At 41.6% G+C, this 17,546-nt stretch overlaps 1 protein-coding gene across 6 annotated transcripts in view; it reads left to right on the top strand.

Annotated features, from left to right (window-relative positions):
- Positions 1-17,546, top strand: part of SEMA5B (semaphorin 5B) — a 217,578-nt gene that overhangs the window by 139,560 nt on the left and 60,472 nt on the right. For all 6 annotated transcript variants that reach the window (XM_026852819.1, XM_026852816.1, XM_026852815.1 and 3 more), the window contains 2 exons: positions 2,072-2,279; positions 16,678-16,795. In XM_026852819.1, coding sequence (XP_026708620.1) covers positions 2,072-2,279; positions 16,678-16,795 — 326 coding nt within the window. The remainder of the gene's footprint in view (positions 1-2,071; positions 2,280-16,677; positions 16,796-17,546) is intronic.

The following is a 17,546-nucleotide window of genomic DNA, read 5'->3' as shown; positions in this document are numbered from 1 at the left end:
TGGCACAAAACTGCATGGAAGTTAGTTTGCCCGAGTAAATTAAAAGCAGGACAGAGGACTTGAAGCAGAGTTCTAAGTGAACAGATCATAAATCTACATTGTGTTTAAAAACAACAATAACATTTTTATCCATTTTATAAAAACACGTTTCAACTAATCGGGCTAATACATAACAGTGAGGAGCAAAGGTCGGTGAAACGCTCTGTGGTTTCATGTACGTAATTTGCCTCTCTGCACTATGACATACTCATCTCTAAATAAGCAATAATAATACTTAACCTCCAGGCTTGCCCAAGGTTTTAATTATGTCTGTCTTTGCACTTCCGTGTGCCTACTGGTGTATGACTCCCAGTGCTTTGGGGAATGGGCATGCACTGAAATGTAATGCAGATGGGGAAGCTGAGGCAAGTGCTTTTTTGTGGTAGCATAGCGAGCCAGTGGTAGAATTAATTATATGATTTAGTCTCTTGATTTCTACTGCCATCCTCTAATTAGCAGGACACATTGCCTCTTCTGAGAAGTACAGATATCTTGGATAAATGAAAGATGCTGAAGAAGGACAAAGTGTTATAAATGGTTGTCTTAGCCCATATTCATACTAATGATAGAGGTTAAATTAAATAGTTTGATTAATCAGAGCATATGGCCAGCCTCATGGGTATAATGTTGTTATCCTCTATTGCAGAAGCTTTGACTTTAGAATAAGATGGATTGCCTCCATAAGTGTTAGTTTAATCTCATATCTGAATGCAGAGTCATTGCCTCATTCTCATGTTACCACCTTCCAGGACTGTCATAATTTATCTAACTTTTACCACCACTTACTTCAAAAGTGATCATCCTGGATGTGTTCTAGAAACATTCCCACTGTGGGAACCTTCATGGACATTGATTATGATGAGAAGATTGTACTTAAATGGAAATACAACATGGTTCTGCCTTTTTGATATCTTGATATTTTAAGTGAGGAGTCCCAGCTACAAAGCCTGAGAGAAAGCTGGGATACTTTCTGCCTCATATCATCTGTATTGAAAGGTTCGCTGTCATAACCTTACCTCCTTAATTATGTTTGCTTTCTGCCCCTGGTTACTGACGACTGAAGAGTAAGCTCTGCAGGACCTGAAACATTTAAACCAGTCAAATGCTTCAGCAGAGACAGCCCTGCCCAGAGGCAGCCCTGAACACAAACCCCATCCTGAGACAAACTGAGCCCAAACTTTGGCATCAGACTTATTCCACACCTAAGGCCCTCCTAACTGAAAGAGAAGCATTGCATGGTAGCCAACCCCGCCACTGTAAATTGCTGAGCTTTGGCACCAATAAAGAAATTATCAGGATAGAAAGATTAAGTTTCAGGAACAGTCAGGGCTGACAGACTTCTTTGGTGTTTTAATGAAAAGTGGTGTGGTTGCCCCCTTTTCCCCAGCATAAATCTCCCACAGTTTATCAGATCTTTAAATTGTTTAGGTAAGAGCATTGTGAACACAAACACATATGTTTCTGTGTATGCACTGCTCAGGCCATAACATCCCTTTGTCAAGCTGGCAGGACAGCTTCTTTGAGGAAGAGGATCAGTTAGATCTGTGACCCATGCAGTCATTACAGAGATCCTCTGAGATTTCCAGCAGGGCTGCTGCATCTGTTGTCATTTGTCATGGCATCAAATCAAATCACACCGATCTGCTCAATAAACCAAAAGAAATACAGACTTGAGGCACCAGAAATGATCTCTGCTATCTTGGGTCACCTTGCTATATAACTCACTGGCCATGGGACCAGACTCTTCTCTGCCTCAGTTCTCCAACTAGGAAATACTTCCAGGTACTCGCTCTCCAGGTGATTCACATTCTTCTGGATTCCCATGAAAATGCATTCACAGGTGGTTTCTGTAACGTCTGAGAACTGCTGAGGATCTTTAACAGTGTAGCTGGGGCTCTCTCTACCATGGGTAGCAGGTGACCCAGAACTAGTGGCTAGGTGAAGATGATACTAATATTTTGCTCTTTAGGCAGGTATGAAATGAAGTCAATGGCTTCAAGATTTACTTATGCTTTTTTTCTTGTTCTATTAGAGTATGGCACCATCTTGAAGGCCCTTTCTACCACTAACAGGAGCCTAAGGAGTTGTTATTTAGAGGAAATGCAGATCCTCCCTGATGGACAACGGGAAGCAATCAAGAGTCTCCAAATCCTGCACAGTGACAGGTCACTCTTTGTGGGCTTAAATAATGGAGTGCTAAAAATTCCTCTGGAGAGATGCTCCATGTACAGAACAGAAGGGTAAGCAAATTTACAGCTCTGATATATTCCACTTCAGGTTAAAAAGAAAAGCACCAGGGAAACATTCCAGTCCAGTTCAGTTTAGAAGGCTTTTTTTCATCACTGCAAGACAAAAGTTGCTGTTGAAAGTGCATCTCCTGATAGATACATTCATGACAGGAGCAATCAGAATGAGCAATATTTTTTTGGTAAATATTAATTAGTCCTCATCAGAAATTAATTGTATGTTTACCAAGGAAAGGCTTGCAATATTTACTTTTATTTTTAAAAAAACCCTTGACATTTCAGTGTTGCTTTTGTTAACTCCATGTGTTATGCTGGTGGTTTTTACTGGCAGTACGGCTGTAGGTTCCTGAATTTGGGTCCCAGCCAGCCTATCCTGGCTTATCCGAATCATCACCTCTCAAATATCTGATGAGGCAGGGCTGTGCTGTGTTACTGCTTTTGGAAACCAATAGCTCATCTCAAGTATGTGTGACACCTCTTACACCTGGATAGATTCTGTGCCATGATTGTACCTTTTAAAGGGAGTAGGAAAAAAGACTAATTGTCAGTCCTGTCTCCAGAGCAGTTTTCTACCCAGAAATGTGTGTAGGAGGTTATTGTTTCCAAATGGTATCCCTCCCGTTTAAACAGGAGAGAGTGTGATTAGCAACTGATTAAGACATGCAGGCAAATAATCTCCCTGAGTGTGTAGTGTGGTCTGCTGCAGGTAATTGCTTGTTTACATCTCTTGAAAATACTCTTCCTTCTCTCTTGTTTTTGCCTTGCTTTCCTTGATGAGAGTTTTGTCTGAAGCTGATGTCCTCTGCGCTAGACAAGAGGAAGAATTTTAGCAACATCTAAATTGATTCCCTCTTTCATGGCCTACTGCAAGATGTCCCCATTCTTTTGCCAAAAAGATGATCTAGAAAATGTCACTGTAATTTTATTTTTAACAAGTAGTTTATCTATCAGCTTGTAGTAAATTTGTATCTGTCTGAATATAAAAATACCAGCTCTGTTTTCATAAAACCTCTTCAATTATCCCTTTCAGAAAATATGACTTGGTCGTTACTGTAAGCCTGACACAGAGGTGTTTAATGTGTAAAGGTTTAGTTGCTCATACAGACAGGCTGACACAGAAGTGTTTAGTAAGAGAAAGAGAACCACAGCTGGAAAATGCCATCCTGTCCTCAGCCCTTGAAAGCAGAGATTTAAAAAGGTAAAACATAACAGCTGTTCTCTTCAGGCTGTCCTGGAGAGTTTCAGTTTAAGAATATTTATGTGTGTATACATATATATGATCCAGTTTCAAGAGAAATGAATTCTTCCTTTTCTTTCTGTTCCTAATCATGAGTTCAGCTTTCTGGAAATTTATAGATCGTGTCCCAGTTTCAGCCTGCATAAGTACTCTATGACTCTTCCATTAAAGCTCAAATGCTGGAGGTTTGCTCAACTGCCTAAAAAAGGGACAAGAAGGGTAAAGCAGCAGTGGCTGGAGGGCAGATGAGTGGGGGTACATCACAGGAGCACCATCTATTTAGGATCTAAGGGCCACAGAGCAGTCCTCTGCTGGTATGATCTTATCCCAGCAAAACAAAAAATTGTCTCCAAAGAGGGTCCAGTGACTGCTGGTGGCCACAAGCAGCGTTATGCACTCTGCAGTACTGAGTCCTGACTGAAATTACTGGAAAGCTTGTGTATCAATGTTTTGTGGTTTGTTTTTTTTTTTTCTTTTCTAAAACAAACTTTCCAGAGGAGTTTTTCAGAGAAATAAGGAAGCATTCCAGCTCTTTTGGGGGATGGAGACTCAAACTTGGCCTCCATGATACTTTTAGGCAATTTAAACCAGCTGCTGGGCAATACCAAAGTACACAAGATAGGGTCTCCTGACAGCATGGTAGGTGCATATAGTTGGTGATGTAGGAGGTCAGAAGCTGCTGAATTCAAGTGCTGGCCAGCTAGGGTACTTGTGTCCCTTGCAATGGATCCTTTGTCCCATGGCTGAGTCTTGTGGAGCGACTGTGCATTTGAGGAGGAAAAAAAGAAGACCACTTAGGAAAGCCAAGGAAGGCCATTATTTATTCATTTGCTCAAAAGGATGTTTGTGATATTATTATTACTACTTTTTAAGCTAAGCTTTTTTTTTTTTTTTTTTTTAGAAAATTATTCAACTGCAAATTTTTCAGCTGCAAATGTTGAACCTTTTTTCCCGTTTGCATCCTGGCTGTGTAGGTGATAAGTCAACTTGGTCTCCTTTGTATTTCTTTCAATACTGAACTGTATCGAGAAGGATGTTTTAATTTCCTCCAGTGCATTCCACCTGGCACTTCTCCTGGGCTGTGATTTATTGCTTATTGTTGTGTCTATGTTTAATACATGCCAATATACAGACACCACGGGAAAAAGGGCTCCCGCCTCTACAACACCCCCTGCTTATTTTTTTGTTGTGCTGTGACTTCTTGACTGGCCTCCCTGAAAAGCTCTCGTTTCAGCAGTTTTTATAATCTAATCGTTTTGATGGGGGCTCAGGAAGCTTGGAGGTGATGGAGAATTTGTGCCTCCCAGGCAGGAATACCACAACAGTTTGTTTTCTTTGGCTGTGCCGCATGTTATCAGGAAACTTTGAAGCCTTTTGCACCCTGGGGGCTGATGTGGGTTTTCAGTTGCTGACTTAGAGCTCTTGCCTTCACCCTGCCTTCTCCCTCGAATGGGTGATCATGTATCGAGAGAAAATTGATCCTAGCATTGATCTTCTCCAGCAATCCTTGCTGCTCTGCTGCTTTAAAACCTTGGGCTCAAAAATGGGACAGAGGAAAAAGCAGTAGCGAAGGGAAGAGATGGAAAGGGAAAAGGATTTCTGCCATCTCCTTTACTGTTTGTTTATTGACATGGCACCAATTTAATCTCTTAAATGGTGACCAGTAACTCAGCCCCATGTCTTGATGTAGTTCGTTGACCCAATGTATTTCTGGGTGTCTGAGCAGTGTTTTGTGCCTGCCCACTGACCTGTCTCAATCTGTCTTTTCAGAGCAGCCAGTCTTAGCAACAGGGCAATGGGAAGACATCTGTAATGTCAGCTGTCCAAATTTACAGGCTGGACTTGGCTGCAGGGACCTTGCCTTGTGCGTGTGTTTTCCTGTTGTGCTTCAGTACTGCCGTTACCCACTCTTGCTGGAGACTATTAGGAAGATCTCCAATGTGAGCAAAACCTACAAGCCCTTTGAACACGCAGTGTGTTTTGAAGGATGCTTTGCTGGGTGGTAGCTTGGCTGTGCTTGCTGCTGGATTTTGCATGGCTTTGAAATCTTTGTAACCTCCCTGCAATTTTCAAATGAGCTTGGATTTTTACCTCAAGTTGCCCCCAAGCTTTGGGGAGGGATATTTGGAGAGCCAGCACTGCAGCTTTATCGCTGACGCCACCGTATCTCTAGAATGTGTCTGAACAAAATCTTGAATCTGAATTTTAGAGGTGAGGACTTCAGATCTGGACCATTATTTTCAGGTGGGGCCTGTCTGTAGGGGTAGTTTAGTAACTTTATTGAAGAGTGGGCTGCAATTATTCATTTTAGGAATTGCAATCAAACAGGTAGGAAAATGAAGCTGGTTGTTGCAGGGAACACTTTGTGGTCTCTTTGTATTGCCCCTTTGCAGCATCAGGGCCATGGGCCTCCAAGCAGACAGAAAACCTGAGGTGGGCCTTGGGGTGATTTTGTAGCCATTTTTTGATTACACATTCAAATGAGGAAGAGAAAATGTATTTGGGAATAAGAACAGAGGGTTTCTTGAATACCCACCTTTTCTTCTCTCCCTGTCCGGAGCAGTTTATTTTAACGCACTTTATGTTGATATTCATTCTCTCCTCTTCCTCCCTCCCTCCAGTTTTCTGCATAAAATTTGCAGTTCACGTGATGCAGGTTGCAATTTTGGGATGTACAGTGTGGTTCTGAGAATAGTTTGGCTTGCCTGTCGTCTCCCTGTCGTGCTGTGCTCACATGTGAGTGCCACTGAAGGTCAGCATCATGGCAGTGGAGATCCTCCTGATTCCGAGGCTATGGGGAGAGCCAGATCCTCTTGCGTGCCGCTCTCATTTGAACTCTTGCCTGCTTTTTTGACCCGGTTTCAGGGAGTTTGCTGTTCAGTGATGCTGAGTTTTTGCCCTCCTACTTGGCCTAAATTCTGCCGTACATCCCCTCCGGCCATGGTGCTTAATGCAAACCTAGCAGAAATGACTCAGCTGACAAGTACTCTTACCTGCTGACTTGAGATCTGTGTGAGAAACACAATTCACCTCTAAATAGCTCTGGGCCAGCAATCAGACAACTAAGTACATGTAGGTGAGTAACTCCTGAAATGGCTTCAGGGAGTTTTTGGAAGAAAAGCGTCAGCAGCCATAGTAAAGAAGCAGAGAGTTTTCTGCCCTCTCTCTCTCTCTCTCTCTCTCTGCAAAGTGCAAAGCTGGAGCTCAAAGCAGAGTCTCTGTACCACGTCCACACTCTGCTTTAAGGGGCTTGAGATACTTTTTTTTTTTTTTTTTTTTTTTTTTTTTTTTTTTTTAATACTTACATGGTGCAAAAACCTCTGTAAAAAAAGGAACGAAGAATTTGAATTTAGGATTGCAAAATTACCGAATTACCAGATTTCAGGAGTGAAACTGTTAGGGAATTTAACTGGAGGAATAATACAGTCTGGGAAGAGATCTAAAAATTTTCCAGTTTTGAGAAAAGTAAATTGAATATGGGCTGGAAATCCTCTGACCACTTCATCAGAATGATGATAGTTCCTCGAAGGGCAAACAAGGAATTACTGTTGGGTAAAAAGCACAGGAGAGAAAATGTTAAGAGGTAAGGGCGAGAACAAAGCAGAGACTGTTGTTCAGTGGAGCCCAGCATCCAGCAGACCGCTGAGGCAATGATGACGGCCAGATTGTTCATCAAAGACCTTGAATATCCAGCCCCTTCTGAGCTGAGGCTGTTGAAAATCTGGCCCAGATTTTGTTTTGAAAATCTTCTCCCTGAGAGTTTAAAAAAATATCTAGCGCATTGAACATCCTTTTAAAATAGAGGCAAAAGGAAAGGTAACAGCCTACGAAAATGTTGTGATAAAGCTTAATCATCAATTTCCATCTGCTTTGGCTGATATGGCCTCTCCAAAATTAGGGGAATTAGCTAATTATTGTACCACCAATAATGCTGAAAAGCATTGGAAGACTTCATAGGCAGAAAGGAGAGTGCTCAGCCCAATCTTTTGTCATCCACAGTATCCAATAATACATCAGAATAAATCACTAAACATCTGGTTTGGCATTCTGGTTGCATTTAAGTAAATAGCGAGACTCCCACTGACAGAGAATGAAGACATCAAACAGAACCATGATCACTAAAGCTCTTGGAAAGAATGAAGTTTGGTAGATGAAATGGATCTGTGTTCTTTAAATAGAAGTACAAAATTATACCATTTTATCTACCCTGAAAACACATTTGCATCTGCTGTAACAGGCAATTACTCCCATTTTCTTTAATGTAGCTGCTTATATATGTAAAGTTAAGCACATCCATACTATTTGCAGGGTGTAGACCTTTAATATTCAAGGGGATGGTACAGGTCTAAGAAATGTGGATTTCAGGATAGCAGTTGAAGAGCTTCATTTCAACAGTCTAGTAAAGGGACATGGCCACATGTATCTGAAACTGGAAAAAAAAAGACAGCAAGGGTAAGTGGGGGGCATGTTTCCAGTAAGATGCCACAGAGATTGGTTTTCAGTTTCATCTTATTTGACATTATCTTTAATGGCATGGAAGAAAGAAAATAGCATACTTTGTAGATGCCATTTAAGTATGAAGGAATCACAAATAACAGTGAGGAGATAAGTGCAATGTGGGGACAGTAGGGAAACCAGCAAGAGCCTGAGTTTGAGGAATAAGCCTGTGCTGAGATTGCTGGTGTTTGCATCACTGAAAAAGAGAGAATACAGCATGAGAGTGGAAAGGGGTTCTGCTCCGAACTAGATGAATTATTACAGTTTTTCCCATTTCTATTAAATTCTGAAATGAATGACATGCTTTACATTCATTTTAAGCTTCTTGTACACTTTTAGGCTCCCACTTTTAGCTCCAAACTAATGTAAATGGCCCCAAGTGAATGGTACTGTGGCAGAAGAGGAATTTAGCAGTAGCCAGAATCCAGGGTTACACAGCTGCTGAAAGGTCACTTCAGAAAAAGCCAAATAAAATCAGCTAATTTCAGGGCTCACTGCCTTTTGCCTCCTTGCTATCATAACTAGGTTGCAAATTTGTTTTGTGGGGCTTTGGATTTGCTAGGAGGGAAGAAAAAGCAGGGAGCTTGAACGTGCTGAGGGCTTTTGTTTGCTCCTTATTTTGAAAGCGTACTGCCAACATGACTTAGCTTGCAAGATTGGGAATGGTTTAGTGTATGGATCCTTTCACTTCTAGCAAGCTGGCTTTAGGCCAACTCAGATCAATGATGTCTAAAAGTCATTACCATCAGATGCCTGCTAGGTGGGCTAATGTGAAATTACTTTCAACACAGCGGTGACTGACAGGAAAGCAGGTAGTTTTCTTGGAATATGTTATGTTAGGGTGACATTGATACTATTGTTATACAAACAAGATTAATAACTAAAGCTACCAGCAAGCCCCAGGGCCGATATCCATTGCATCTGTCAGTTCTTGCAATTTGCTACTATTATGTCAAAAGATTTGTATTCTAGGCCATGGTCATATTCAGTGACCTGGCTCCTGATGTAGTCTACAGCCTTACTGCTACCGTGGCTGGTTTGCTTCATGTCTCAGGCTTCCAGGCAGCGTTTGCTGCATAAAACACAAATGTACCCAATGTTAGTACTGAATGAATATATTGCTACAGATGCATCATTAACTTTTTATTAGAAGATGTGCTGTTTTACCTGTTTGGAGAGGAGGAAGTATCTGGAGCCAGAGCAAATTTGTTATTGTTAGTTTAAGTTTAAATTTTAAGTACATATAACTACATAAAATATGTATGGGTTTTAGAGGAACATAATATTGTACTGTCTGGTGTCTTTTACCTGTCAAAATACCTAAGTACTGTAGATCTATGGGAACACTCCGGTCTGCAAAGGAGTAGAGCTGGATTTGAAGAATATCCATTTACTGAAGTGATGTTGTCTCTTGCTAAAAAGTGGAATGGACATTGTCTGATGGTGTTTTTGTAACTACATGGGAAAAAGCAATGGAGAATATGTTGGCAGGACCATTTTGCACCTTAAGCAATGTTAAAATAGCCCTGCAATGGACAAGAGATATGTTAGATCCTCAAGTTGTAGTAGGTGGTCTAATATTTATTTGCCTTTTCCAACATCCATTAATCTACAAAGGTTCTGTCTAGCTGAATATACATCTTGTTGAGCTGAAAATAATTACACAGAGCTTAACAAAATTCAACTTTCACAAAGGAGCTGCTTGAATATGGATTACTTTGTGCAGCCTGGGTGATGACTGTAGACTGTTTTCAGGTTTCTTTATCATCACTCATATTTCTTTCTAAGTTTTCTGGCTTTGCAGTTTTCTTTCCCTTTCTGAATTCCTATTTTAGCTTAATTTGTGTTCTTAAATCATCAGCATCTTGCAGAGGCTACATAAAGCACCTGTCTGTGTCCCCTGCAGTGGATTTGCTCTTGCCTAAACCGCTCTTTTCCTGTATCCACCTACGCCACCAGACTACTGAAATTTGCCATGTTCACACAGAAGTCTCAGATCTGCAACGACAGAGCAGAAACGCAGGAGCAGAACACATCTTAATCTGACAGCTGCCTGCAGACACTGACTGACACAGGGCAGAGACAGGGAATAACACTTCAGTGCACTGATTTGCCCAAGCTGCCTTTCCAAAAGGATGTCTAGCCCCCTCTGCCTCTTTCCATATGGCAGCCCTGGGGGGCATGTTTTCTTAAGGCTCAAAAGCCTGCCGAGGCTAGGAAATGGTAGTGCTTCACAATCCAGACAAACATGCCTGCATTCAGGAATTCCTTCTGGCTATTCCTTTCATTAGGACTTTAATAGTATCCCAGTTTTCTTGTGGATGGCTGATCCCAGCACTGGTAGTCAGAGGCCCTCTGTGCTTTTGTTTTTATTGGAGGTCAGTTTTGTTTGGCACACTGACAAGAGTTTCTAATAGTGTTTGTGGAGGAACACACTCATTTTTTTTAATAACCTGCTTTACTGATGTAAACATAAATCCAGATTTAATCAGAATTTTTCTTGGGATGTCATTAATCTTCATATTTGAATAAATGCAATGTTGTTTTATTTCATGGCTTTAAAAATAAAAATAAACACTTATCCAATAAAGAAGTCGCTGTTTCTAAAAGATGATGGAATGGGATGTCAGAAAGTAAGAAATAGAATAGTTTGTTCTGTAGATTGTGTGAGGCCATAATCTATAAACCACAATCGATTAAAGTGATATTGAAAATGGTAGGGCAGGAGGTGGAAACTGGCAAGCCAAGGTCCCTGATGTGGAAAGAAAAATGAGATGAAACTGCCTCTGAAAATCCTCTGTCTGTGCACTGCTTCTTTCAAATAAGTTACATATGTTTGGCTCATAAGTGGACTTCAGTTTTAGAGGTCGTTTTACACCATGGCTTTAATTTATGCATTCAAAACAAATCATGTGCAGAGCAGCAATCACTGATGCTAAGCATGTGTGGGTGATAAATTACACATGCACACAACACACGCACACTTCAGCTTCTCTGCCTCTGCATCCAGTATCAAATGCCAAAATACCAAACCTTGTCGGTCCAGATTAATATCAACTGTAGCCCTCACAGTGGTGGTACCTGTGAGTTGCAGTGTGCTCTTCTCAAGTAGTGCCCTGCTCCACAAACAGCCCCATTAATTGCTTAGGAGTACAGGGCTACTTGTCTTGAGGAAAGGGCAGTAGCATCTGGCACGGAATATGTTGTATTCACCAGCTGAGAAATGAAGCTGCTACTTGACCAGCGTCTGACTAAAGCAGCTCAGTTCCACTTGGCTTCTCTTCTCAGTGGGGAAAGATAATGGATTTGTACAGATCACTAACTCATCTCTGTAGTTTTAATTTTTAAAGGTATCAAAATTAGAGGGATTGTTTGAAGGTCTGGTGCTTTTTTCCCCTTTCTAATCTTATTTTCTTAAGTCCCAAACATCTTTTTGATTCTTATTCTTCTCTTTTCATGCCATCTGGCTTTAGGGAAGACAGAAGTCCGCTCTTCCTTGCACGGGCTATTGAGGTTGTCAGTAATTATGATTTGGTTGGCTGGAAGCTAATATGATTATTTGTTTAGTTCATCCCCTCCATAGGTTCATAGCAATGGGACAGTGAGCTAACCTTGTCAGGAAATGCCTGTCTGCCAAACACAGCCTCATGCTTGCAACTAACAGACACAGCTAAAACCCCCTTATTGCTTGCAAAGGGCTGTTCCCTCGGAATTAACTGCTCGAAGAGTGCAACAAACCAGCGTGAAATTCTGAGATCTTATTCCCCAGCACAGCAAGGTGAACGCCTGTGCTGCCCATGCTCCTGAGATGCAGAGCACACGAGTGTTGCTCAGTGCCTTGCAGGATCAACATTTGCACTGCTCCACTTGATAGTGCTGCTAATCTCTGGGCCTCTGATGAACTGACTGGTGATGCCCATGTGGGTTTAAAGGACTAGGTGCTATGACAGTTATTGTATCTCCCCGGGGAACATGATGTTCACTGCAGGTTTCAAACTCCTCAGTAAAAATGCAGAACTTTCCCCTGGTGTAGTGGCAGGGGTTTGTGAGCAAACACAGTTTGGGAAGGGAGCTTCTCAGTCTTTGGGTCTAGAGTCCTGCCTCTGCAGATCATCATGTCCTGTCATTCCATTCCTATTGGCTTTGGAGTGAGAAAGAGGTAAATGAAAAGAGAAGGGAATGAAAACTGAGAGAGCAAGCACATCCTGGCAGATGAGAGGAGCAGACTCCTTCAGTGTGAATGCTTTGGATGACAGTATTGTGACTTTTGGTACAAAATGACAGTTTTGTGTATCTTCTGTTTGGTAGTAAGAATGGAAATAAGCTCTAGTAATTCTTTCTTTCCTTTGGTCTGTCAAAGCCTAATCTCTTGGGTCTGGTTGAATTGATTTGATGATCCATTTATTACACAATCTAAAGTTTTAATTCTCAGGAAAGAAAGACCAAAAGATGAAGTTATCTAGACCCAGAGCAAATTAAAGTGGGAATGAAAAACCTTTGAACTACAGATGTTTAAGCTTTAATGAAGATTCTGAAAGAAGACGTCATTCAGGCTATTACAAAAAAAGATTCTTGGGCAGGACCAGCCTCTTGGAAGCAGAAGCCTTTTTACAACACATGCTATTAGTGAAGGCTTCAGGGCTTCCACCAGGCTTCAGAGGCCTCATAAAAACTCTTTTGAGTCATAGGTAAGAGTTTCCATTGACTTCAGTGGGCTGTGGATAGTGCCCCACTTGCAGACTCCTAATCCTTTGTGTTATCCCCATTCACTGCTGTAGAAATGATTGCAACAGCCAGCAACAGGGAGGCTTACAGCTCCCAAGCAGGAGGCAGCAGGTGAGCTCTTATGAGTAAGATCTTATTTTCATGCAAATGTCCTTGGTAAGTGAGAATAAGGAACCAAAGAAAAAAAAAACCTTGAACAGGAGATACAAATGGAATTGTTTTTCAATTGAGCGTTTTCAGTGTATGCCTTTATGCCTCAGATAAGACATTTATTGCAAGGCAATGAATTAAAGTGAATCGCTATTGATAGTAATGCCCTGTCATAATAAATCCAACTTCTTAGATATCTGTCAAGAGGTATTCTCCTGAGTCCTCACCGAACACACTCCAGTTGGTAGTTGGCCAGAAGGGAACTGGGGACATGGACTATGTGGTATCATCACCATCTTACTTCCACAAGCATCCCACTTTGTGGAATTTCATTAACTAAGTCATTAGCATTAATACAGACAGTGTTAACCTGCTATGCTTGGGTAGCCTTTTGGGATAATTGGTTTTCTCTCCCTTTGTGAATTATGATGGGAGACGACAGTGTATCGTTAGTTCCTTGAGGCATTCCCAGACTGCCATTGAGACCTAAGTGTGGTGTTTCCTGTAGGTATGATATGAAATCTGGCCCCACTGAGCCAGTGGCAGAAGTCCCATTGCCTTTGAACATCAGAATTTCATTATAGCATGTAAACTCCTTTGTATCTTATTTCACAGTATTTACATACTGCCTTGGAAGACTTCAGATTTCACGGCCTGTGTGAGACTTTTCAGCAGTATCATAATATGAAATGGTATTTACATGTAAACATTTCAATTGATTTTCTGTTCTGAGCACAGGGAAATGCTGTGATACTTTTACATTTTCCAAACCATGGTGCCCAATCTACTAGGAATGACAGCACATTTATGAAGTATTTTGATCTGTGCACGCGTGTATGCATACATATATTTGTCTTTTGGTGTGTGTTCGCTGCTGTGGTTTTATCTTTTAATGACATAAATAGGGATATATATATATATATGTATATACTAAAGATATTGTAAGGATCTAAATTAGGGTGGATTTTGAAGTGTTCACTTAAAGTATTTGCCAGAAGTGTTGTTTTCTTGCAGTAATGCACATTGTAAGGCTTTTCCTGCTTACAAAAGGAAAAAAAAAATGGAGCAAATTGTGTGTAAGTAAATACATTCCTCCTCACCCTTAAGTTTATTGCTGTCAGCTGATATAATAGGTTTCTCACCAGAGTTGAGGCAGATGAACGGGCTCCGAATCCTGAAGGGAGCTAGACAGCATAGCTATTTTGTTTTTAGATTTCAAATGGGTTTGAGTGCCTGCCGTCAGACTGGGAGAAGTCCCGGGCTTTGATGGTTGTTAAATTACAGAGTGCGTGTTTTGACAACCCAGCGGAGCCCGGGCTGGGTAGGAATTCATTATACCCAGGATGCAGAGCGCAGGGACGGCGCAGCACGGGATGGCCGTAGCTCCCCGCCAACAAGCACCGCACCGGGCTTTTCCCAGGGCCCAGCATCACGGCCTTCTGGCGGCTCTGCAGCTCAGTTACTGATGGCCTGTCAGCTGGGGGTCATTGGCGGTGGCAGGGGACCGCAGGCTGTGATTCATTGAGTGCACCGTTAGGGATCTGTAGCTCGCTGCTCTCAGCCAAGAGCAGCACATTAGCTACATGACATACATTATGATAGTGCCAGCAAAGTGGTCAGTGCCCAACCGGGATATATTGCAGCCTGTGGAGTGGCTGAGGGCTGCAGCACAGAACATATGGAGATTATTTCCTGAATTTATGCAGCACATGTTTTCCTATAAATTAAATTCAGAGAAAATGTGTATCATAATAGGGTGATGCTCACAACAGCCTTCTCTGTTATGAATTACAATGACCTCTCTCAGCTTGCCGTGTGCCCAGCAAAATGGCTTCATGCAATTGGAAACAATAGCGTGCACGTGGTGTCAGGGTCTGAAAGCCTGACCAAAAGGCTCTCTAACTAAAACCAGGGGCTTTTTTCTTTCCCTGTTCCCCCTGTGGCTTCTCTTACTCTTCTCCTCAAAACTGCCCAGTTTCTTCCTGAAGTGCAGAGTTGCTGAGAGTGTGGGCAGGTGCCCTGGGATCTGCTCCATAATTAAGTGGGTGCTGCCCTTGCTGAGGGGCTGCCAGACGGCAAAGGCAGCTCTGGACGTGGCGGCAGCCCCGTGTCCTGGGTGAGGGCGGTGTGGGTTGCTAAAACAACGGGATGGGGGTCCTTAGCCTGAATAATGAGCAAAGCAGCATGTGTCTCTTCTGTGTCCTTGGACTGAGAATCCCAAGTCTTTTCTAGGTAAATATTTGATCTTCTGTTGCCTGGGTCTGGGACAAAATCATCCTTGCCTTTTCCTTGGGTGTGCTGAAGCAGTTATTGTAACCTTTCTAAAACATGAAAGATAAAGTTCTGTTCCTTAAAACTGTGTTGTGAAATCTTTAGTAGAGGACATGTAGGAGCTGCCATGTAGGAGCAAAATGGAAACTCATAATTAAAATATAAATATATACACTGTGTCTGCATATATATATATATATATATACACACATATACACATACACCCACATCTCTCTCTCTCTCTCTCTCAAAGCAATGGATACCAGACAGCAAAACAGTCTAGGGTTCACTTTGGGGCAAATCACTGTGGAGTCAGTACAGACTGATAGAGTGTTTTCAGCTGTGCTTAAGGGACTTGCTTTTTCATTTGCGGCTGATTACAGGCTAATAGGATTTCAAAGATTTCTGGGAGGGAACAGTTCACATCTCATTGCATTGGATTCTTTTTTTTTTTTTTTTTTTTTTTTTTTTTTTTTTATGTTTCATTTATCATACTGATATCTACCCTTAGAATAAATTTTATTACTCTCCTGTTTAGTTTCTTGAACTGATTTTTCCCCTTGTTCCCTTGCTGCTGTCTAATTGTCAGTTTATAAATCATTTAGGACTTTTGGAAAGATCTTATCACCCTTTTGTGTGATAGAAGAGAATGGATCATTGGAATAAAAAATAATGTTGAGAATCTTATTAGGCTTAGTCCTCTTCTTTGTCTTTCACTAATACATGCATGATGTAGCTTGTACTGTTATGTTTTCTTACTGAAAATTAACAATTTGAAAGCAACTCATGGGAACAACCAATACAGCTGAATTTTATCAGTACAGACTAATTCTATGACTGACCTTCTCTGTTTAGTGGCAGTAGTAACCCAAGTTATTTTTCTTCAGCAGCTCGCATGTTGGGAACACACACTTAGCCTGTAAATATGGATTCAGGAGGAAAATGAATACAGCAGTGTTCAAAGCAGCCAAAAGCTTAGAAATAATGTTCTGCTGTGACTTTTCCAAACTGACATCTTGATGTTGGGATTATAAATGAAACCATTGTTCCAGCAAAGGCCAAGACTAATAGAAAGCCTTTATTACTGGTCCATTGGCTAATTCTGCTTGTCTAACCCCTTTGGATGGACACAGTGTCAGAAAACGTACTCACAGAGGTTGCTTTGTGTGAGATTTGGCCTGCTGAGTGATTACATGTGGGCACAAAGATATCTCAATGACAAATGTTCTTTGACTAAAATTTGTAGTCATTTTCTTTCCCTAGGCCTTGGAGAGGAGTGAACTGATTTTTAATCTACAGCTTCTATGAGTGATATTTTCTTTGTATCCTATCACCCTTCTATTCAACCATTCTCCCCTTCCAAGCAGGTAAACCTCTGCTTAGAAGAAATTGTTTCTTCTGCTGAGCCTCAGTGCAGTTGACAGCTGTCACATACAAGCACTATACTCGAATACGTGTCTTTAGAGCTAGACAGTCTTTAAGAGCTTTAATCTTTTCTCTTTTCACATGCAGGGAATGCCTGGGAGCCAGAGACCCATATTGTGGCTGGGATAACAAGCAGAAAAGATGCACCACCATTGAGGACAGCTCCAACATGAGCCTGTGGACTCAAAATATTACTGAGTGCCCAGTAAGTGGAAGGAGTGGAAATATTTTATATATAATGGTGTGTGTATGTGTAGAAGGGAGAGGTTAAGTGTGTCACTGCCTGATGACGACTGGCTGTTAGGAGAGCATGGAAAGCCCAGTGGCACACACAGAGACCCAAAATGTATTTGTTTGCTCCAAATCCCAAAGCAAGCATTTAGTCCTCCTCATGCCCACCTGTGCCTTGAGTGAAGAAGATTGGTTACTGCTGAGAACCATGTAACCTCCAGGCGAAACTTGTGCTTTCTTAGGGCTGCTCCACTGTCTGCACCATTTCCTTGGCTTCCCTGCAGGTCAGGGAAATCAGAATAGTGTCCTTGGGCAGCACTCAGTTGATTTGCCTCTTGGATCCCTGAGCTGGGCTCAGGAGACAACACTGGCAGAAGAGGCATTTAGGGAGCAGCAGAGAAACAGGGCATGCATGGATGGTTTGCAGACAGAACAAAAAGATACAGTTTGTACTAGAGAACACAAGGGAAGGGGGAGGGTGTAACCACGAGAGGGAATATGAGAAATAGTGTTGGGTTCTAACCTCACTTCAGCAGACCAAAGACCAAATCTGCGTGGTATTACAAGGAGATCATCTTTCCTTGCCCTGGTCTCCATTAGATGCAGCAGTTAAAAAAATCTTGATCTGCCTTATAAAATATTGTTCAAAAGATTTTACATTTTACAGTCTGAAGGAATTAAGAGAAATTAGCATGATTATTTTTCTTCTGTGCCCCCTGGCATAC

This window comes from Athene cunicularia, assembly GCF_003259725.1.
Source record: "Athene cunicularia isolate RWA chromosome 7 unlocalized genomic scaffold, athCun1 chr7_part1, whole genome shotgun sequence".
In the NCBI taxonomy this organism is placed as follows: Eukaryota; Metazoa; Chordata; class Aves; order Strigiformes; family Strigidae; genus Athene; species Athene cunicularia.
Note: the sequence above shows the minus strand (reverse complement) of the source record. Positions and strands in the feature narration are given on the sequence as shown.